A 22668-nucleotide genomic window follows, 5' to 3' on the forward strand; every position below is an offset into this window, starting at 1 on the left:
ACCACGCAGTCTGCTGGATCTGGTCCATGGGCCATAGTTTGCCAAGCCCTGTCTAAGACCTTTGCATAACTGGCCAAGGAGAATGATTCACTTTTCTCCATGGGTCCCTCGTGTGTCCCCTATTTTACATTGTAAGCTCCTGAGAACAGGATTTCTACCTGACTCATATTAGATATTACTCTCATTTTGCAAGTAAAAAAACTAACGATTAGAGATGCTCTGATAATTTTACTTCAATTCAATTCAAAAAGATTTTTGGCAATTACTTAGTAGATATAACACTAAAGGCATATCCAATGAAAGAAAAAATACATAAATTTGACTACGTTAAAATTTAAAACTTCTGTTTACATTAAAGGATACTATCAACAAAGTAAAAAGGCAGCCCAAAGAATGGGAGAAATATTTACAAGTCATATATTCAGTCATATATAAAGAATTCCTACAATTCAACAACAAAAACCCCAAATAATGTGATTAAAATATAAGCACAGGACTTGAATACACAATGCTTTAAAGAAAATATACAGATGGATAATAAACACAAAAGATGCTCAATATCACTAATGATTAGAGAAATGCAAATAAAAAGCACAATGAGATATCACCTCACACCCATCAGAATAGCTATTTTAAAACAACTCAAATAACAAGCGTTGTTATAAATGTGGAGAAATTGGAACTCATGCATTGCTGGGTGGTGGGAATGTAAAACAGAGCCACTTCTGGGAAAAATATTCAAAAAATTAAACACAGAACTACCATATGATCCAGCAATTCCAGTTTTGGGTATATTCTCCCAAAATTGAAAGCAGAAACTCAAACAAATATTCGTACACCAATACTCTTAGCACCTGTATTGATAATAGCCGAAAGGTGGAAATGACTCAAGCATCTACCAATGATGAATGGATAAAGAAAATGTGGTATAAAAATGTGGACTACTACTCAGCCTTAAACACGAAAGAAATTCTGACACACGGTACAATATGGACGACCCCTGAGGACACTGTGATAGTGAAATAAGCCAGACAAAAAGGAAAGATGTATGATTCCACTTACATGAGATTCCTAGAATGATCAAATTCATAAAGACAGAGAGGAGTGTGGTGGTTGCCAGGGGCTGGGGGAGGGAGAAATGTGGATTTATTGATTAATGGGTACAGGCTTTCGGTTTGAGAAGATGATAAAGTTCTGAAGATGGACCGTGGTGATGACTGCACAACAATGCACTTAATGGAATTAATGCCACTGAACTATAAATTTAAAAGTGGTTAAAATTGTAAATTTTATGTTAAAATGAAAATAAGTAAGTGCTGATCCATCAATTGATGAGTGGATAAACAAAATGTATCTATAAAATAGGAAATTATTCTGCAATAAAAAGGGATGAAATACAGCTACAGGCTACAACATGGACAAACCTTGAAAACATGCCAAGTGCAAGAAGCTAGTTACAAAAGACCACATACGACCTGATTCCATTTATACAAAGTGTCCAGAATAGGCAAATTGAAAGAAAAAGCAGGTTGCTAGTTACCAGAGGCTAGGCAGGGCGGAGTGGGAAATGATGGCAAAGCCGTGAGAGATTTCTCTTTGGGGTAATGAAATATTCTAAAATTGACTGTGGTTGAATAGTTGAATAACCATGTGAACATACTTAAGTGGATAAAGTGAATGGAATATGAAATATGTCTCAAAAAAGCTTTTATATATATATTTAAAAGTAATTATTTAGCTTCTACTCTATACCAGGAACAAAACAGACAAAATTCCTGCCTTCATGGGACATATACTCTAGTAGTAGGCACAGAAATTACACAGTAAACGTAAACAAGTGTTCTAAATAATATATGTAATGTTAGGTGACAATGTGAGCCATGGAGGAACAGGAGCCGTGCAGGGGCCTGGGGGCGCTGGGGTTGGGTGGGTTGTGGCTTTAATTCAATCATGGGGTCATTTTAGCAGCTGGCACTTGGGTGGATCTGAGGGTGGTGAGTGAGTCAGCCAGAGGATACCAGGTAGGACAGAGTTCTAGGCAGAAGGAAGGGCAACTTAAAGCCATGACGTGGAGCAGTATCTGGTGACTTGGGACAGGAAAGGAAGACGATGTGACTGGAAGTGAGGAAACCAGAAGAGCAGTGGGTGAGGGGACCAGAGAGGTATGGAGGTCACTAGGGGCCTTCAGCCACCCTAAGGATCTGGCTTTGACTCTGAGTGAAGAGGAAGGCACTAGGGGTTTGGGAAGAGGCGGACATGCATTTTTAAGGATCACTCTGGCCAGTGGATTGAGAAACACTGTCAGGGCACCAGGGAGGCTGGAGAGGAATTTATTCAGCATGGTAACTGAAGTGTGACAAAAGCTCAGGTGTCACCTGAAGGTCGAGCCCACGGGATTTCCTGACAAACTGAATATGGGATGAGAAGGAAAGACAGGAATCAAGAATGATTCTAAGGTCATTTTGCCCCAGACACTGGAACAGCAGAAGAGCCATCATCAGAGATAAGAAAGACTTTGGGAGGAAGAGGTCCGGAGGAGAGTAGGGAATTCAGCTTTGGACAGACTGGGTGTGAGATGCTGAGCCCAGGGGAGGTGTCAAGAAGGCTGCATATTTGGTCTGGAGTTCCCCATAGGCTGGCTGGAGATGTAAGTTTGGGTGTCTGTGGCATGGGCTGGGATATGAATGGGTATGTGAGTGTAGAAAGAGAAGAGAAAGGAGCTGAGAACTGAGCCCCGGGGCTGTCATCACACACAATGAGTCCGGGATCTCAGAGCCACCTTGAGGCAGAGCTGGGCTGGGCCCAGGGCTGACACAAAGCCTGTGCTTTTATCTGGTCCTGAAAGCTACAGTCGGGTTCTGGAGCACTGGGAGACTGGGTGTTAGGGGTGAGGACATCACAGATGTTAGGGAGAAGATAAGCCCCAGAAAGACAAATATCAACACCCCTTTCCTTGCCCCCACTGTGGTTTACTTCGGTGATAGAAGATAGAGATGAAGGAGTTATTGTAAAACCAAAATCTACAAAATCTTTGTGAAAGTTTGTTTCTTTACATCAGATTTGGGATGTGGCTCAGACTGTTCCACTAGTGTTTTAGATGTTAGGAGATCAAAGAGCCACCAAGATCTTATGAGTCACCAAGATTTTCTGACTGTTACCTTAGGCCCCAAAGAGACCATGGCAGGTACAGAGAGAGGCTTGCGGTTACTGGTCCTTCTCTGCACCGAGAAGGTTCACTGTCATTCTGCACTTCTTTGGCTCTCTTCCCCACTGCTTTATCTTTCTGGTAATAGAGACAAGTTTCATAGTTGTGATTTTCTTCACATCTACTGATGCTGGGCAAGTGGAAGGCCCAAGCACTACCCACAGATCCAGCCAAGATGTTGAACACACCAGAGTTCATCTGGGAACATTTCAGTGCTCCTGGTGAGCCTGTTTTCTCTTAATATGCTAACAGCCCCTTTCAAAAAGATAAGGTTAAAGTCTGGAGTTGGGCAAAGGTTGAACTGTCACATTCATTCCTCCTGTCTCCAGCTAATGCCATCATTTGTCACAGGACAGAGGCTATTTTGGTGAATGTACGGGGCTGAAAAGGTCAGGGTTGGGGGAGGAGGAGGGTTATGAAATATTTCAGTGGAATTTTTTCCCTATCATTGTTGAGATGTAAGAGGTCAACATAATTCATGGTGAGTGGGAGGGTCAGCTTGATCTCTCTTCTCCATGTGAACCCAGGATCCTAAGAGCTTCAGCTCCTAAGAGGTGGAGCCTAGCAGTGATAATATAGGTCACCTCAGCCACACAAGGGAAGAAAGGAACTCTTAGACACTTAAGCAAGCTTACTGGGCCGAGGCACTTCCTGCTTATGCCTGTCCCTTACCAGCTAGCCTTCTAAAATCAGAGCAAGCTTAAATTCTCCAGAGGGTCTCCACTGCCTGTAAGACAATCCACCAGCTCCTTATTCCAGGGCCCAAACCATCAAACAGAACTAGCTCTTCCTGAGCCCACCACCTGCATGTCCCCAAAGCATCGCTATGTCTCATCATCATAACATCACTTTTTAGCCCAACGATCTGCTCTGTGTCTTTCTCCTACTGGAGTCTCATTGAAATAAGGATTATAAGTGCTTAGAAAAAAGCCCTTTTAGCCCTCACATACTGGCTCTAGGTTCACATTTCTCACAAATCTTTGCTGAACAACTGTTGATTCATGTTTGTGATATTTACTTACACAGATGCCTTCAATGTGTCAAAAAGGGATAAGAATCTCATACAAAGGTAAATGGAACCCCCCAAATCCTTAATAAACCAGCACCATGTATCTTTGTTATATCTAGATTTCATCAAATGCGCAAGTTTTCTCTTGGAAACGGCTAATCTCTGCAGTGGGCAGAGTGTTCTTAAGTAGTTTTTTCCGCAATGGGGCACAGGCCATTGGGGAAATGGTCAGTGTTAACCTCTTGATTAGCCTGAAAAAATCCTTGCAATCATTTTGACAAGACACAGGCACGTGGAGAGAAGTCACAGGATGTGTATATGCAAAACCGTCTGTCAGGGGTCTAGAAAACTACACTCACACACAGGCACACACATACACAGTCACACAGACACACAGGTGCATGATGTCTGAGCCTTTATCTCCTGAAGGGGCCAGCACCAGTGAGGGAAGTTCTTCCTAAGCCTTGATGAAACTGCAAGCAAACAGACTGGAAACAACATCCCCAAACTGGTCCTGAAATTTGGCTCGTGTATGAACATCCACAGTCTCTGGTTCTATAAAGTCAGCAATGTGCTCTCCACACTGAGGTCACCGCTGGGTGTTCTGCTTGTTCACACGTACCTGCTGTTTGTTTTCTTTGGAATACGGCAACATGGTAGAAACATGAAACATGATCTCATGCCCTTGGTAGATGGTATAAACAGAATGAATCCCTGTGGTGTCATCTGTAAAATACAATACGCATTTAGTGGGCACAGGGAATTCTGAGGCCGTAAGGAAACAGTCTTTATTTGCAGGCTAGAGGAATACAGCACAGTTAGCACATTCCAAAGATCCTATGATCATCCACCTGAGTGGAGGCAACAGTACGGATCCTTCTCCAGCTGAGGCAAGGCTACTGCCCACGTGGGGGCCTCTTCATCCCCCTCTAAGCTCTCTTGCTGTCTCATTCATGCCTTGCTTAGCGCAGAAGAGATCATGAGAAGTCTGAGCCCCAAAGGACAGCATGTTACAACTCCTTGCCTTCTAGTTACTGCTGGTGTCTAGGCCAAAGTGAACACAAGATGACATACAAGTAATTATCATGTCCATAAAACAAAAGGAGCTATATGCCTGGCAGCATTGTATAGTGACTAATAGCATGGGGTTTGGAGTTGGGCAGACTCAGATTCGAGTTCTCATTAGCTATGTTCCTTCTGACACATTACCTCACCTTTCTCTGAGCCTCAGTTTCTTAAAATTTGCAAATAGAGATAAAAGTAGTGTCTAACTCCTAAGGGTGTCTATCAGATTATCCCAGGAAAGGGAAATGAGGCTGATGGACTCCAGGAGTGACCATGGGTACACAGAGCTTGTTGGGGGGGTCATGGGGGTGGGAAGCTGGGCCTGACCACTGGGCCTGAATACTTTGTCCCAGCATCCACCAGTTAAGGTACTCTCAGGACAGCTCTCACAAACTGCCTGACCTTCCCGTATTCAGAATCTGTGAAGTGACTTCAGCATGGGCTGGTGGAGAGATGAGGCCCCCAGAGGCTCAGGATACCTGATTTGAAGTTTATCAAATTTAGGCCAGTCAGCTTCACATCACCTGCCTGGCTTACCTCCAGGACTGGCTGTGAAGAGCAGATAAAATGACAGAAGTGCAAGCACAAGAAAAAACCCAGAAATGCTGTACAGTTAGAAGACAGCATACTCCACCCTGGGTATAAATTCGAATTCAGATGAGGCTGGCAAACGAAACTTCTACAAAACACAGCAGAATGGAGGAGGAGGCAAGCTTACTTTTGGTGTCCAGACCACCACGGTAGCCTGTCCAGCCCTTGAGAGTGATGGTGTCACCCAGCAGATTTAAAAATTTTTGAAAAGCGTCACTTCCGATTTCTGTAAGAAGAGGTCAAGTGTGAACAAAGTGCAGTGTCCACAAGGTCCTAGTTTCTAGCTATGTACTGAAATCCTTTGAAGATTAACTAGGCTCCACGGACATTCCCTCTTCTGGAGACTGTGCAAGGGGCCCACAGTTCCCAGAATCTGAGGAAAGGAAAAACTACAGAGTCAGTCTAAGCAACCTGAGTGCTGCCAGGCTGGGGTCACAAGGATCTAGTAATGCAGAAGGAAAACATCATTACTATTCCTATTAATAAGGAACAGGTCTTTAATACGAAAAGTGCTAAATAACAGGAAAAGAGGGCCATTTTCTAATTCTCTTAAGCATAAAAATCCCAGAGAAAAATTTCCTCGTTGCTCCTGAGATAACAAATCCCCATGTAATTTTCAGTTACACTGAATCCCCCATGCCAGTGCCTGGCACAGATTCAGTGACCAATGAATATTTGTCAAATGAACGAAACTGGGCAAACATGTGTCCTACTGAATTTACTCTGAAAATTTACCCTCCAACTTCATAAAAACTACTGGCTGTTTCTTTGCATTAAAGACTGAGCAGGTAAGATGAGTCGCAATCGTCTAAATTGCAATGAGGCGGGGGAGGGTTTCTGTTAGAAAAAGGGGGAGACACTCACCGTTGCTGAACATGTCATCATCTGTGAGCTGGCCATCTTTGGCAAAAAGAACCCCAAACTTGAAATTCACAGAGCCCTTACAATGAGACAACAAAAGGCACTGGATTTAATTTTCTCATCAAAGCAGACACAGTTATGAGATGTGCTGGTCATTATTTAGGGACCCTACAGTGACCTCAGTGGCTACTTGCTAGATTACTTCCTCCCCTCCACCTCAATTTTGACCCAGATTAACAACAATTATTTGTTGATTTTTATAGATTTTTATAGCTTATGAGGAAATCCTGTATTCTTCTGTGAGTTCACTGGAAATTTCATTACCAAGGGAGCCTGCAGGATGTCAGGTCCATTCTGCAGCAAAACAGTGCTCAAAGTAAACAGACCCCAGGAGCTCACAGGACTGGCACCACACTCTGATTAGCCCAGCAGTGACAGTCTGGAACCCAGCTAGCAGAGAGCTCAGGCTGATTCAAAATTTAACCCCACAATCTGAGGCTAAAAACTCGTGGGCTCTTTTAGAAATAGAAATGGAAACTGAAGACAATGTAGTCTAAAAGCTCATTTGCCCCGATTCCTAAAGCTATTTAATCTCCAGAAGTCACAAAACAGATGTGGGGAGAAAAAGGCAATCAAGAAGTAGCCAGTACAAATGTTCAGTCTACTATCCTCAACATTAAATGTAGGATTAAAATCAGATTCTGTGGGTGTGATAAAAACCAAATGCAAGATGGCAGCTTCTACAGGGAAGCAAGAATAGGATCAGGGAGCTCAATTGTATTTATTTATTTTTTGGCTGTACCACTTGCCTTGCAGAATTTTTCCTGACCCAGAACTGAACCTGGGTCACCACAGTGAAAGCCCAGAATCCTAACCACTAGGCCACCACGGAAGTACTGCAACTGTGTTTTTCATATAATTTTTTCTCAAACTGAGTAATAGGTTCGTAGGTCTTCATCATATTATAGTCTATGCTTTTTGTGTGTGCCTGAAGTATTGCATAATTAAAACAAAAATCTGAGATTGGAAAAGATCAACTTTTGCAAGGCTGTCTGATGAGGGGATTCTCAGTTGCCAGATAAGGAGCCGACAAAGAACAAAGATGAGTAAAATACTGCTGACCATATTGGGAAAAAGGCAATCCTTTGGTGCCTCTGCCATTTGACCTCACAGATATCGTTTCTGAACTCAGGGGTCTGCTTCTGGAAAATAGGCCCTAGAAAAAGAGCACAATTCTTAGACGGAAGAGGAAAGGCTATTTTTGATTCCTCTTCTCCAACCTGTCATGGGCTTAGGCAAAGGCCTAAGCCCATGGGTAGACTTGGCCTTGGGAAGTAGACTTGGCCTTGAGATTGTAGAAAAACTAGCCTTGTAGGTTGTTTCCGTTGGAAACAGCTAGGGAATGGAATCCATTAAGATTAAAATGTTTAAAAATGACACAGTATTATAGTGATTTGGTATTAAAAGAAAATTAATATCAAAAAATTAATAACCCTAGTCTCCAAAAAAGAAACTATACCCCACTTGGATTTTTAATGCAAGCCACTTCACTCCTGAGGCCTGGGAAGCAATCAGGGTGAGCCCAGCCTTTGGCAGAACCTAACCTACTTTTCTCCTTCCCAAGCCTTTGCAGGGGATCTCTCAAGTCATCTAGGGAAAGACCAAATTTAGAGAGGTTTAGCCCATTTCTCCATCAGGGTGTTCCCCTGGAAAAGGAAATAGCAACCCACTCCAGTATTCTTGCCTGGAAAATCTCATGGACAGAGGAGCCAGGTGGGCTAAAGTTCATGGGATTGCAAAGAGTCGACACAACTTAGTGACTAAACAACAACAAAGCATTGCCAATGGGTCAGAGGTGGGTGGGTCAAGGCAGAGCACAGAATTCAGGATGGCTGGTCTGGGAGCATTCAAACTCTGAAAAGCTAAGGGGCTAAGGCTGTACTTCTAAACATTCTTCTGTCCCCAGTACATCTGAAGGACAGATGCATACCCATCAGTAGTAATAATTTTCTATCTAGTGGTTTTCTCTGTAGAGTGAGGAAGAGGGAGGTAGCTTTCAGGATGGTGCCTCACCCAGGGCTCTTGCCCACCATGCGGCCTCAGCTCACACTTAAATCCAGAGAGGACTTCCTGACCTCCAACATGGTCACCCTCCCAGCACTGTTATTCTCCTTCATGGTACTTTGTTTATCTTCTTAATACATCTATTCACACTCTGTAATTCTTTTTATTGAACTTGCATATTTGTCTGTTTCTACCACTAGAACTTGGGCTTCTCTGGAGGCTCAGTGGTAAAGAATCTGCCTGCAGTGCTAGAGATGAAAAAGACCTGGGTTCGATCCCTTGGTCAGGAAGATCCCCTGGAGTGGGGCATGGCAACCCACTCCAGTATTCTTGCCTGGAGAATCCCATGGACAGAGAAGCCTGGCAGTCTAAGCCTGGCAGTTGTGAAGAGTAGGATGCGACTGAAGCGACTGAGCACGCACGCACCACTAGAACTTAAGTCCCATGAAGGAGGGATGGTACATATCTTGCTCTCTGTGGAATCTCCAGGGCCCACTACCGTGCTGGGTATTTTGGAGAGGGTTAATACATATTCATGAACAACTGTGTGTGTAATAAATGAGAAAAGAAACACAAGTGGTCAGATACAACTTATTTTCCACAAGTTGCCTCCACCTCTTCCATATAAACCTATTTTTGGTAAATTTCTTGGGATTTTGTCAAGGATCTCTGTCACTTTGGGGTTCTATCTTTTTTGTAGCTCTTCTCTCTCTGTTTTTGGGAATGATGATAGCAATCATATGTCTCTATGACTCTGGCACTTTTCCACTCTCAGTGGTCCCTTAACAAGCACCTACAGTGGTTCGGGGTCTGACAGATAACCTTCTTAGAATAACAGCACAGATTAAAGCAGTGGTTCTCAAACTTGAACAGGCATCAGTATCAGCTGGGAGGCTTGTTAAAATAAAGATTGCTGGCCCCATCCCCAGGGCCTCCAATCCCACAGGTCTGGGATAAGGTCCAAGAATCTGTATTTGCGACAAGTCCACAGGTGATGCTGATGCTGCTGGCCCAGGGACCCCTGTCTGAGAATCACTGGACTGGAGGAACCAACCTGCAGAAGCAACCAGCTCAGGGTCATATCCAGCTGGGCTGACAGCTAGTAAGCCAAGGGAAGAAGTATTGGGTCAACGACTGAAACGATGAGCCATGAACTAACAGCCCTGTGCTCCACTGAATCCACACTTTCACTTTACAGACAGGACAACTGAAGCCCAGGGAAGACGAGATGTGCCCAAGCCTGAGACTAAGTGAGGGCAGGACTGGAGCTGGAGGTTGGGAGTCCTGACTTGCGATGCAGTGCTCTTTTCAACACAGGGCCACAGTCTTCTCAGGATGGTTTTGAGTTGAGTGAAGCTGAGAGTTACAAGCAGAAATAGGGCCCATTGCTGCCTGATCACTGGCTGAAGCTTTGGAAAGTTTTTCTGGGGCTGCTCTGTCATTGGCACCAGTATCCTTGCTGAGAGGACCCTGCCCACTTCAAGTTCAGTTTAGTTCAGTTCAGTTCAGTCACTCAGTCGTGTCTGACTCTTTGCAACCCCATGGACTGCTGCACGCCAGGCCTCCCTGTTCATCACCAACTCCTGGAGTTGAAACTCATGTCCATTGAGTTGGTGATGCCATCCAACCATCTCATCCTCTGTCATCCCCTTCTCCTCCTGCCTTCAATCTTTCCCAGCATCAGGGTATTTTCCAGTGAGTCAGTTCTTTGTATCAGGTGGCCAAAGTATTGGAGTTTCAGCTTCAGCATCACTTCAGCCTCCACTTCAGGTGGAGGCTCCCAAAAGACTGGTATTGCAAGGTCTTGGTAAGTACTTGAAATTACAGAGTCTCGTTTAGGTAATTTTGTTTCCAGGACTTCCCAAATGATGTCAATGACTAACAAGGTTGTCTCCTATCTCCAGAAATCAAGGTATCACTGAACAGAATGCACTGTATTTCTGGAGGAGATAGCTTTTATGAGGGGCTATTTGAGGAGGGCATCACTTGACTTGGGACTACCTGACCATCACGGGTCACATTTTAGCAGCGTTGAACTTGCTGTCATCAGTGCTTCATGAGGCTGGCTGCTACTTGCAGCAGGGGGCCTTGAGGGATGGCTGGGAGTGCAAAGTCTCAAGACCATACCTGGGCTCCTGGAGGGAGGTGACTGGTGGAGGGAATCGTGGGAACTGGTTTTCTCAGGACTTCGGTCCTGCTCAGATACTCACCATAGAGATAAGGTCATATTTGTAATTCCTACTTGTATGGGACTTTACGTTTTTACGTTCCAAATTTTATGAGACAAAACTCAACATGATTATAAACCAACGTATAGTCATGTTTTGGGGAATTAATAGTATGCTAGGAATTATATTTCTTCTGAGGAAAGTGAAGTATGAGAGGGAAGAATAAAGGAGGAAATGGGGATGACAGAAGACAAGATGGTTGGATGGCATCACCAACTCAAAGGACATGAGTTTGAGCAAGCTCTGGGAGCTGGTGAAGGACAGGGAAGCCTGGTGTGCTGCATTCCATGAGGTCACAAAGAGTCTGACATGACTAAGCAACTGAACAACAAGCCTACTGATTCCAAAAGAATGTTTTGGAATCAAGATATGATGTCTTAATTCAGAACTGCATACCCTCAGCTCCTCGTTACTCTTGTCTGGGCAATGCCTCCATATTTCTGTGTTTCACATGTTCCTACATGTCTGTCAACCCCTCCATGCCTGTTTGCCTGGGAAACCATGTTTTCTCTTGCCAGGGGGAGAGGAGGCTCCCTATACAATGGATTTCAGGACACCAACAACACTCTACCAAATAGCTAACCTTTCAGAAACATCACTAGTATTGTTCATTTTTTCCCTGCTCATCTTTGCAGCTGATTATCACTATAATTGGGAGGAACTGGGATAAATTCAAGAAGTGGGTGGGATTAAAGAAGAGTGCCTTGGCCACACAGCTCGCAGGGAGGCTGTGAAGGATGCTGATCACTAGTCACACCTCTTCAAGTACATTATGACGAGTACCCTTGTTGCTGCTAGCAAATATGCCCTTAGTCAGGAAATAAAAATGAGAAATAAAGAGATGAGCTACTCCTTTTTCAAAATTTGGCAGGTCCAAAGACAAGTATGAGAGAATAAACTAAAGAGCAAACAGGGGTTCTTCAAGAGAGGGTGGAAGTGGTGAAGTGGGGGAGCATTCGTGTTGCCCACTGACATGCGTGTGTTCTTAGTTGCTTAGTCATATCTGACGCTTTGTGATCCTATGGAATGCAGCCTGCCAAGCTCCTCTGTTCATGGAATTCTCCTGGCAAGAACACTGGAGTGGGTAACCATTCCCTTCTCCAGGGGATCTTCCCAACCTAAGACTGAACCCAGTTCTCCTGTATTGCAGGCAGATTCTTTACCATCTGAGCCACCAGAGAAGCTCCTTCCTGTTTTCCACTGATACATTTCTGTATTGTTTGTCACAAAGGGCAGGTGCATGTACTATGTGGGTGTGCAATAAATATTTATGAATTAGTAATTTTGAGACATAAAAACTATACATGCATGCGTGCTAAGTTGCTTCAGTCATGTCCAATTCTTTGTGACTCTATGGACTGTAGCCCTCCAGGCTCCCCTGTCCATGGGACTCTCAGGTAAGAAGACTGGAGTGGGTTGCCATGCTCTCCTCCAGGGGATCTTCCTGACCCAAGGATCAAACTCACATCTCCAATGGCTCCTGCACTGCAGGCAGATTCTTTACTGCTGAGACATGAGGGAAGCCTAAAAACTATACATGGTATAACCCTAATCTTAGATAAAATATAACAAATATATATCAAAATGTGATATTCTACCAATACTAGTTTTCTCTGTGATTTTAGGTGATATTTTCCTTATATCTTTTGTTCATTTCTGCATTTTTCAAATGTTTACCAGAAATGTGTATGACTTTTATCTTTTGCCTTTTACAAGTTACACATGGAGTTCATGGATTCTTCAGCAACAAGCATGATTGTACATGGATAATATGTAATTACAATGTAGATGTCTCTTTTTGCCCATTTTCTGCCACATCCTGCCCAACACTTCCACTAACCTGCCCGCGGTGACTCCTGCCAACAATGCGGGGGGCAGCCGCTTGGCCTCCTTCTTTGACTTTACATCGCCATGTTCAGGAATCATGAGGTGTCGCTGCCTCAGAGAAACCTCTGTTTGGCCAGTGGGTAAAAGCTACTCCTTATGCTGTGTTACTGCCTTGTTTACTTTCCCCAAAGCTCTTGGAATTGTCAGTAGGACTGTGTTTATGTTTGTTTATTTTCTTGCTTAGTTTGTCTCAGCCCAGCAGACTGTAGCTCCATGAAGAAGGGACCTTGCCTTCTTCATCAATGTATCCCCAGCGCCTCAAATAGTACACGGTACACCCACAGTCAGAGGTCAGTAAACATTTGTTGAATCAAGGAATGAATGATATACATAGAAATCTTTGCCTATAGAAACAACTAGGCTTATACTGTATTGCCCCACAAGTTGTTTTTCTTCGGTAAGTACTGTGTTGTGGAAATCTTTCCCTGCCAGTAAATAAAGATCTACCTCATTTCTCTCAGTGGCATCATACGATTTCATTATTCACCCAGTCCATGAACGATTCACATATCCAACCAAAATCTACTCTGTGTCCTATTCTAGGCTCTGAGGATGCAGCAGGGAAGAACAATGGAAGAGTCCCTGTTCTAGTGGGGGCAACAGATAAAAACTGAATAAATGAAATCCATGTGTCAAGAAGATCAACAAACCAGTTAGAAGGGCAGTGGGTAAGAGATATTTTAGTTAAGGGACCGGGACGTCCTCCCTGAGCAGAGATGCCAATCAAGAGAGGGTGTGACCCAGGAGACGTCTGGGACGAGCATCCCTGCAGTGGGAGCAGCAGGCTTCCTGCAGACGTGGAAGCAGGAGGCCCGTGGCTAGTGTGGAGCTGAGGGTGGAGCAGAGGACGGCCTTATTACACAGGCCCTAGCTGGCTGCAGTGAAGACCTTGGGCTTCATCTGAGTGGGATCGGAAGCCAGTGAGTTCTGAGCAAAGGGAGCAGATGGCTTACAGTGTTTGGATGCTCTATGAAAACTAGAAGAGAGGACAAGAGAGGAAGTAGGCAGAAGAGCAGGAGGCTCTGCAGAATCCAGGTGGGAGATGGTGGGGCTGGTGGACTAGAGTGGTGGTGGAAGCACTGAGAAGCATGCGAGTCAGGGCTATGTTTTGAAACAGTGTGATCGGAATGTGCTTATGGATTAGATGGGGTGTGAGAGACAGGAGGTATTAAGGACGTTTCCAAGTCTGGCCTCAGCGACTGGACAGGTGATACCGCCGTTTACCAACAGGAACAATGTACACACACTCTCACCGAGTAACTACTCAACAGTTGAGTGATAGTATTTCAGATATTTCTCTACGTTAATCATGCAGTTGTAAAACCTAACATATTCTTTTTTAAGTGGGACAACAGGGAATGGAAACATGCACATGATATGGCATTCTGAATGTGCTAACAGAGTACCTTAGCTTTAATTGAATGAAAATGAAAACCTCATTCCTCATCCTGACCATGGGATTAACATTTGAATGATTTCAAGCAGATTTAAGCAGCTTGATTGTTTCTCTATCTTTATGGCTAGCTGCACAGAAAATTCTGAAATACACCGGAGAAAATACGTCAGTCAAGTCTTTCAGTGATAAGAGACTCGCTGTGCAAATCCACGGAGAGGTGTGTCCGGAGGGAAAGGCTGTGGTCCTGGTGAAGGGGAAGCTCATTGACAAACATCAAGGTGGGGTAGCAGGACCCGGCATCTCGCAACACTACTTACCTCTTGTTCTTCAAGGACCAGCAAGTCCTGTCAAATGAAGTTCAAAAGGTTAAGCCCAGGATGAATGGTGAGCATTTTATGTTGACTTTCTGTGAAAGCCAAGCTTCATCTACTGTCACTGACACCACTTTTCTCCACGTCAAAATATTCCATTTTTAAGCTAAAGTTTACTTTTACTGGGTACTTTTTGGATCCAGTGATTTGTCAGAACTCTTTCCCCTATGCTGGAAGCTGGTTGCTCAAGCTTCCTAAGGGAAACCTACAGACACCTGATCACAACAGGGCAACTACTGCTGGTAAGTTTTACACACACGCATGCACACACACACACACAGAGGATGGAAGGGAAGCTCATGAGTGAAAGGGACAGTGTGACAGTGTCTTCGGTGAAAACAGGCATAGAGGTATGACCTAAATAGGCAGAAGGTTGCTATATCTCGTTTTCAGATTTTCCTCTGCAGGATGAGTCTACTGGCTGCCTGCTGCCTCCTGGACAGAACCCAGCCAGGCTGCCTCTCCAGCCTCTTCCCATGTCACCCTGCCTGGCATGCCAGCTCCTTGAAGCTCAGCTCTGACACAGAACTGTCACACTGTTAGTGATGGGTGCATTTATGAGTTTCAAGGGGAGAATTTAGAAGTGAAATTGATTGTAACTGTGAGACAAAAGTCTAGTTGCCATTTTTCTGATGGACCATTATTTTGATTATGACTAAACATTTTTCTCCCAAGGCATACTGATTTCCTTTAACAGTAAGCCCTAAGAAAACAGGACAGCTTTCTGGACACCTGCTATCCTCTGAATTTCTGAAAACAACAGACTCCTAGCCTCCATCTTAGTTCCCACTGGACTCTCAGGTGGGAAGTTCTTCATGTTGAGAACCACTGGTGATTCTGGTTGGGATCCTAGGCTAAGAATCACTGATAATTTGTCACTTCTAACACTGTGACCACATTATACAATTATGAAGCACAAAGTTCTGGGTTACCTTTTGTATCTCAGGGTGAAAAATTTCCCTGGGGCCTTTCTCGAATTTGTCCAGATTCATGGCACTGAAATAGAAAGGACAGAGTGAGCCGCAGTGTGGTGGAAACTTAAATAATGTGGAGCCAGTCTTAGATCCTCAGAAGAGCTAAGTATTATACCCTAGAAGATCCTAGTTGGATTCCCAGAGGGGCCAAAGAAGGCAGGAGCCAACAAGGAGCGATCAATGAAGGAACATACCTGAGTAACCAACCTTGGAGGCTGCCCTGAGCACTCTCACAGAGAGAAGGGAGAAGTGGGGAGCACCTGCTGTAGGCAACCCTAGCTAATCTCCATGAATCTTACTTTTATTTACCAAAAAAGAGATTCACTGACATTTACATAGTAATGAATGATAAGATGAAATGTAATTAAGATGACCTGACATGTCTTTCTTCCTTTGGTAATTCCTTTCTCACTAAGGGCAAAAGGTTGTTCTTAACAAGATTATTCTTTTACATTTTGCTTTAACCAAGCAACTTGAATTTCCTTGAGCTAAGTTCCTCTAGGGCAAAACAAGGTAATTGAACAAAATGATCCCTGACCTCTTCAGCAAGAATCCTCATATCTGTAAATAAAAGGTAAACATAATAGCTATATTTACAGAGCATTTACTATATGCCAGGCACCCTGCTAAATATTTCATGTGGATTATCTCGTTCAACCTCTATGAGGCAAGTACTATTTTATCCTCACATTAAGGATGAGGAAATTGAGGCTCAGTAGTTAAAGAACTAGTTAAGGATAACAAAGCTGTTAAGTCATAAAGCCAAGATTTGAACTCAGCTTATCTGACCCAATAGTATGTATATTTTAATTTTTAAGTTTTGAAGTTGATGATTGTAACAGAGGAAATCTTTTCTTCCATTGGCAGCAACTGTAGAAATTTTAATCTTTGCAACTTTAAAATACTTTCTTGCTGCAGCTTGCTCTGGCTGAGTGGTGGGCAGAAAAGTGAAGGTCTCCTCAGATAACTAAATGAAATTAAAATTCATTGAAATCCCCAGTCTTTAAATATACAGAAGAAAGGAGCTGGAGAAACACCATTTTAGAAGAAGAAAATAAAAGGATTTTCAGAAATTTAGGCCAATATAATTCAAAGTATGACTCTTAAAGTTCAGATTTAGAAGCAGCAAGATACTTCAGTGCTCAACAAAAAGGTTAACCTCTCCATGGATTCATTCTTAGCTAGGGCTTCAGACTGGCCAGGAGAAAAACCAGGGGGCCTACAGCAGAGGGGAGAAGGTCTACAATTCAAAGACAAAAATCAAGCTTGAAAACAAGATACAAATGTTTTACTTGTTAATCTCAGGACCCTTTCATCAGCCAGTTGCAATCACTAATGGACAGTCAGGTTCATCACTGTAACAGACGTGCTGCCAAGTAACAGTAATAGGTGGGAACATGGAAAATACCATTTCCGACCACCACCTGGCTGCAGATGAATAGAAACTAAACTACCAGGCCACCAGGATAAGCTCTCAGAGTCACACAGGACTAGTGTGTGACATTAGTGGTTGACAGCCCAAGCCCTGGAGTCACATGGATCTAGGTTTAAATCCAAGTACTGTGGTTTAACAGCTGTGAGATCTCTGTCAAATCCCTTCACCTCTCTGAAGCTCCAATTCCTCCTATGTAGAGTAGTGGTAATAGGTGGTAATAATAGATCTACTTTATAGAGCCAGCTTAAAGATTTCCTAAAACAATGCTTGTACAACATTCAGCACAGTGCCTGACAAACAGAAGCTACTGTTACTGTAACATCTTAGCTGGTGACAAAGCACCAGGCTGATCTGAGTGGCTGCATTGCCAAGGGGAGGCTAACACCCGACATGGGGGAAAGAACAGAGGGAGGTGGAAAGGTGGGGGCACGAGAAGCAGCTGAGTGCCGAGCAGTGAGCAGTTCCTTCCATTCATTTAGCTTTCTGTTTGGTGAAGCATGTTCTCTGAGAAGCATTTGCTGACATCTGAGTTTCTATTTCCAACAAGAAAAATGAAAGGAAAAAATATTTCTTGATTTTCTTCACAAAATCAAAGTATTTGCACACGTGCAGGAAAGAAACGGGCAACATATGCAGGACGGAAATGCTTGACAGCAAATTTCAGAACCAGCCAGACCTGGACTTGAGCCTCAGTTCCACTACGAACCAGCTGTGGCTTTGTCCTCTTAGGCCTCCATTTCCTCATCTATAAAATGGGATAGTAGTATACTACCTGCCCTACAGGGTTACTGTGACTACTGAATTAGGTATTGTGTGCCAAGTGCTTAGCAAAATGTCTAGTATATAGCCAAGGCCCAGGGAAATAACAAGCTGACATCAGAATGCTCATAGGATAAAACTCATTTATGAGAGCCTGCTATTGGGTTTCTGCTCACACGTACTCACCTTAAGATGGACTTCACAGAAAGTGTTTTCGTGGGGCTGTAGGGAAGGCATATTTTCTGAGTACCCTAGAAAGTCAAAACAGCAAACCAGTGAGAAGCTTGTCAATCTCCATCCCTGGAAGAGTCTTAACCTCGTCACATAAAAGAAACCCATGTCTAGTCTTGTTCACGTTTCTTTAAGCAGCACGTATATGAATAAATGTATCCTACGTTGGAAAAATTCTTAATTAGGCTCAACAGCACTGGCTCAACAACATCCCCCATCCTTCCAACCCCTAGGCACTTATGCTTTAAGCATCTGGACTGCTGGTCTCAGGGGTCTCTGGCATTGTGATGGGCAGATAAGCTGCCTAAACCAGAGAAGGGGTTTGGCCTCTGAGCCAAAGACTGGATCAGCCTCAAAGATCAGAATAAGAAGACAGTCTCTATGTGTTCAATAGGACGCAAATATGATTCCTCCAGGTCAAAAACTTTTCAAACTAGAAATCACCTGGCTCTTTCTGAGTTTTCATAATGTATACTTTGATATTTTTCTGTGTTTACTTATTTAAAGTCTGTTTCCTCCTCTCTGAATGAGTACCCACTCTGACTATCTCATAGAAAGTACTCAGTCAATACTGGCTGAAGGAAAGGGACTGAAGGAGGGCTTGCCTGAATGGCTCAGTCCCACGTCTAAGCACCCAGGACAGATGAGGCTAGCCTCTTTATAATCTCCCAAAGGTGGTGGCTGCATGGCGCTGGAGCAGTAAGTGACTGAGAGGAGATACACAACGTCCAAGGTCAGGAGCGAAGGCCATGAGGAGATACCCAACATCCAAGGTAAGAGAAACCCCAGTAAGACAGTACGTGCTGAGAGAGGGTATCAGAGGGCAGACAGACTGAAACCACAATCACAGAAAACTAGTTAATCTGATCACGTGGACCACAGCCTTGTCTAACTCAATGAAACTAAGCCATGCCGTGTAGGGCCACCCAAGACGGACGGGTCATTGTGGAGAGTTCTGACAAAATGTGGTCCAGTGGAGAAGGGAATGGCAAACCACTTCAGTATTCTTGCCTTGAGAATCCCATGAACAGTATGAAAAAGCAAAAAGATAGGACACTGAAAGAGGAACTCCCCAGGTCAGTAGGTGCCCAATATGCTACTGGAGATCAGTGGAGAAATAGAAATAACTCCAGAAAGAATGAAGGGATGGAGCCAAAGCAAAAACAATACCCAGTTGTGGATGTGGCTGGTGATAGAAGCAAGGTCCGATGCTGTAAACAGCAATAATGCATAGGAACCTGGAATGTTAGGCCCATGAATCAAGGCAAATTGGAAGTAGTCAAACAGGAGACGGCAAGAGTGAACATCGACATTCTAGGAATCAACAAACTAAAATGGACTGGAATGAGTGAATTTAACTCAGATGACCATTATATCTACTACTGCGGGCAGGAATCCCTTAGAAGAAATGGAGTAGCCGTCATGGTCAACAAAAGAGTTTGAAATGCAGTACTTGGATGCAATCTCAAAAATGACAGAATGATCTCTGTTTCCAAGGCAAACCATTCAATATCACGGTAATCCAAGTCTATGTCCCGACCAGTAATGCTGAAGAAGCTGAAGTTGAATGGTTCTATGAAGACCTACAAGATCTTTCAGAACTAACACCCAAAAAAGATGTCCTTTTCATTATAGGGGACTGGAACGCAAAAGTACGAAGTCAAGAAATACCTGGAGTAACAGGCAAATTTGGCCTTGGAGTACAGAATGAAGCAGGGCAAAGGCTAGTAGAGTTTTGCCAAGAGAACACACTGGTCATAGAAAACACCCTCTTCCAACAACACAAGAGAAGACTCTATACATGGACATCAACAGATGGCCAACACTGAAATCAGATTGATTATATTCTTTGCAGCCAAAGATGGAGAAGCTCTATACAGTCAGCAAAAACAAGACCAGGAGCTGACTGTGGCTCAGATCATGAACTCCTTATTGCCAAATTCAGACTTAAATTGAAGAAAGCAGGGAGAACCACTAGACCATTCAGGTATGACCTAAATCAGATCCCTTATGATTATACAGTCATCATGAAGTCGCTCAGTCATGTCTGACTCTTTGTGACCCCATGGACTACAGCCCACCAGGCTCCTCCATCCATGGAATTTTCTAGGCAAGAGAACTGGAGTGGGTTGCCATTTCCTTCTCCAGGGGATCTTCCCAACCCAGGGATCGAACCCGGGTCTCCCGCATTGCAGGCAGACGCTTTACTGTCTGAGCCACCAGGGAATAGCTACAGACGATTATACAGTAGAAGTGAGAAATAGATTTAAGGGACTAGATCTGATAGACAGAGTGCCTGATGAACTATGGATGGAGGTTCGTGACATTGTACAGGAGACAGGGATCAAGATCATCCCCAAGAAAAAAAAATGCAAAAAAGCAAAATGGCTGTCTGAGGAAGCCTTACAAATAGCTGTGAAAAGAAGGGAAGTGAAAAGCAAAGGAGAAAAGGAAAGAAATACCCGTTTGAATGCAGCATTCCAAAGAATAGCAAAGAGAGATAAGAAAGCCTTCCTCAGTGGTCAGTGCAAAGAAATAGAGGAAAATAATAGAATGGGAAAGACTAGAGATCTCTTCAAGAAAATTAGAGATACCAAGGGAACATTTCATGCAAAGATGGGCTCAGTAAAGGACAGAAATGGCATGGACCTAACAGAAGCAGAAGATATTAAGAGGTGGCAAGAATACACAGGAGAACTGTACAAAAAAGATCTTCATGACCCAGATGATCATGACGGTGTGATCACTCACCTAGAGCCAGACATCCTGGACTGTGAAGTCAAGGGCCTTAGGAAGCATCACTACGAACAAAGCTAGTGGAGGTGATAGAGCTAGTAGAGGATTTGAGCTATTTCAAATCCTGAAAGATGATGCTTTAAAGTGCTGCACTCAATATGCCAGCAAATTTGGAAAACTCAGCAGTGGCCACAGGACTGGAAAAGGTCAGTTTTCATTCCAACCCCAAAGAAAGGCAATGCCAAAGAATACTCAAACTACCGCACAATTGCACTCATCTCACACGCTAGCAAAGTAATGCTCAAAATTCTCCAAGCCTGGCTTCAAAATACATGAACCGTGAACTTCCAGATGTTCAAGCTGGTTTTAGAAGAGGCAGAGGAACCAGAGATCAAATTGCCAACATCCTCTGGATCATGGAAAAAGCAAGAGAGTTCCAGAAAAACATCTATTTCTGCTTTACTGACTATGCCAAAGTCTTTGACTATGTGGATCACAATAAACTGTGGAAACTTCTGAAAGAGATGGGAATACCAGACCACCTGACTTGCCTCTTGAGAAATCTGTATGCAGGTCAGGAAGCAACAGTTAGAACTGGACATGGAACAACAGACTGGTTCCAAATAGGAAAAGGTGTACGTCAAGGCTGTATATTGTCACCCTGCTTATTTAACTTATATGCAGAGTACTTCATGAGAAACGCTGGGCTGGAAGAAGCACAAGCTGGAATCAAGATTGCAGGGAGAAATATCAATAACCTCGGATATGCAGATGACACCACCCTTATGGCAGAAAGTGAAGGACTAAAGAGCCTCTTGATGAAAGTGAAAGAGGAGAGAGAAAAAGTTGGCTTAAAGCTCAACATTCAGAAAACAAGGATCATGACATCTGGTCCCATCACTTCATGGGAAATAGATGGGGAAACAGTGGAAACAGTGTCAGACTTTATTTTTCTGGGCTCCAAAATCACTGCAGATGGTGATTGCAGCCATGAAATTAAAAGACGCTTACTCCTTGAAAGGAAAGTTATGACCAACCTAGACAGCATATTCAAAAGCAGAGACATTACTTTGCCAACAAAGGTCTGTCTAGTCAAGGTTATGATTTTTGTAGTCATGTATGGATGTGAGAGTTGGACTGTGAAGAAGGCTGAGTGCCGAAGAATTGATGCTTTTGAACTGTGGTGTTGGAGAAGACTCTTGAGAGTCCCTTGGACTGCAAGGAGATCTAACCAGTCCATCCTAAAGGAGATCAGTCCTGGGTGTTCATTGGAAGGACTGATGTTGAAGCTGAAACTTCAACTTTGGCTACCTGATGCAAAGAGCTGACTCATTTGAAAGGACCCTGATGCTGGGAAACATTGAGGGCAGGAGGAGAAGGGGATGACAGAGGATGAGATGGTTAGATGGCATTGCCAACTCAATGGACATGAGTTTGGGTAAACTCCGGGAGTTGGTGATGGACACGGAGGCCTGGCGTGCTGTAGTCCATTGGGTCGCAAAGAGTCAGACATGACTGAGTGACTAAACTGAACTGAACTGAACAGATTTATAATTTGCAAAGGATTTATACTACATGTTTATTTAGTGAAAGAGATTATGACGTGGTCCCCATGTAAAATTCCCTTTTTAACTCTAAAAGAGTCTGCCTGCCAGTGCAGGAGATGCAGGAGACACGGCTTCTATCCGTGGATCAAGAAGATCCCCTGGGGGAGGAAATGGCAACCCACTCCAATATTCTTGCCTGGAGAATCCCATGGACAGAGGAGCCTGGTGGGCTACAGTCCACGGGGGTCACAGAGTCAGGCATGATTGAAGTGACCAAGCGTACAGCACCATGGAATAGGGAGGGAGGAT

The 22668-nt window shown here is 43.7% G+C and overlaps 1 protein-coding gene across 1 annotated transcript in view; it reads right to left on the reverse strand.

The window, feature by feature from the left end:
* The window catches only part of GARNL3 (GTPase activating Rap/RanGAP domain like 3), a 118872-nt gene that overhangs the window by 44974 nt on the left and 51230 nt on the right, over nt 1-22668 (reverse strand). The window contains exons 5-10 of the mRNA XM_068979031.1: nt 18032-18096; nt 15610-15673; nt 14624-14650; nt 6735-6810; nt 5998-6096; nt 4837-4940 (exon numbers count right to left, since the gene is read on the reverse strand). Coding sequence (XP_068835132.1) covers nt 4837-4940; nt 5998-6096; nt 6735-6810; nt 14624-14650; nt 15610-15673; nt 18032-18096 — 435 coding nt within the window. The remainder of the gene's footprint in view (nt 1-4836; nt 4941-5997; nt 6097-6734; nt 6811-14623; nt 14651-15609; nt 15674-18031; nt 18097-22668) is intronic.

Source organism: Capricornis sumatraensis, chromosome 1, assembly GCF_032405125.1.
Source record: "Capricornis sumatraensis isolate serow.1 chromosome 1, serow.2, whole genome shotgun sequence".
Lineage (NCBI taxonomy): Eukaryota > Metazoa > Chordata > Mammalia > Artiodactyla > Bovidae > Capricornis > Capricornis sumatraensis.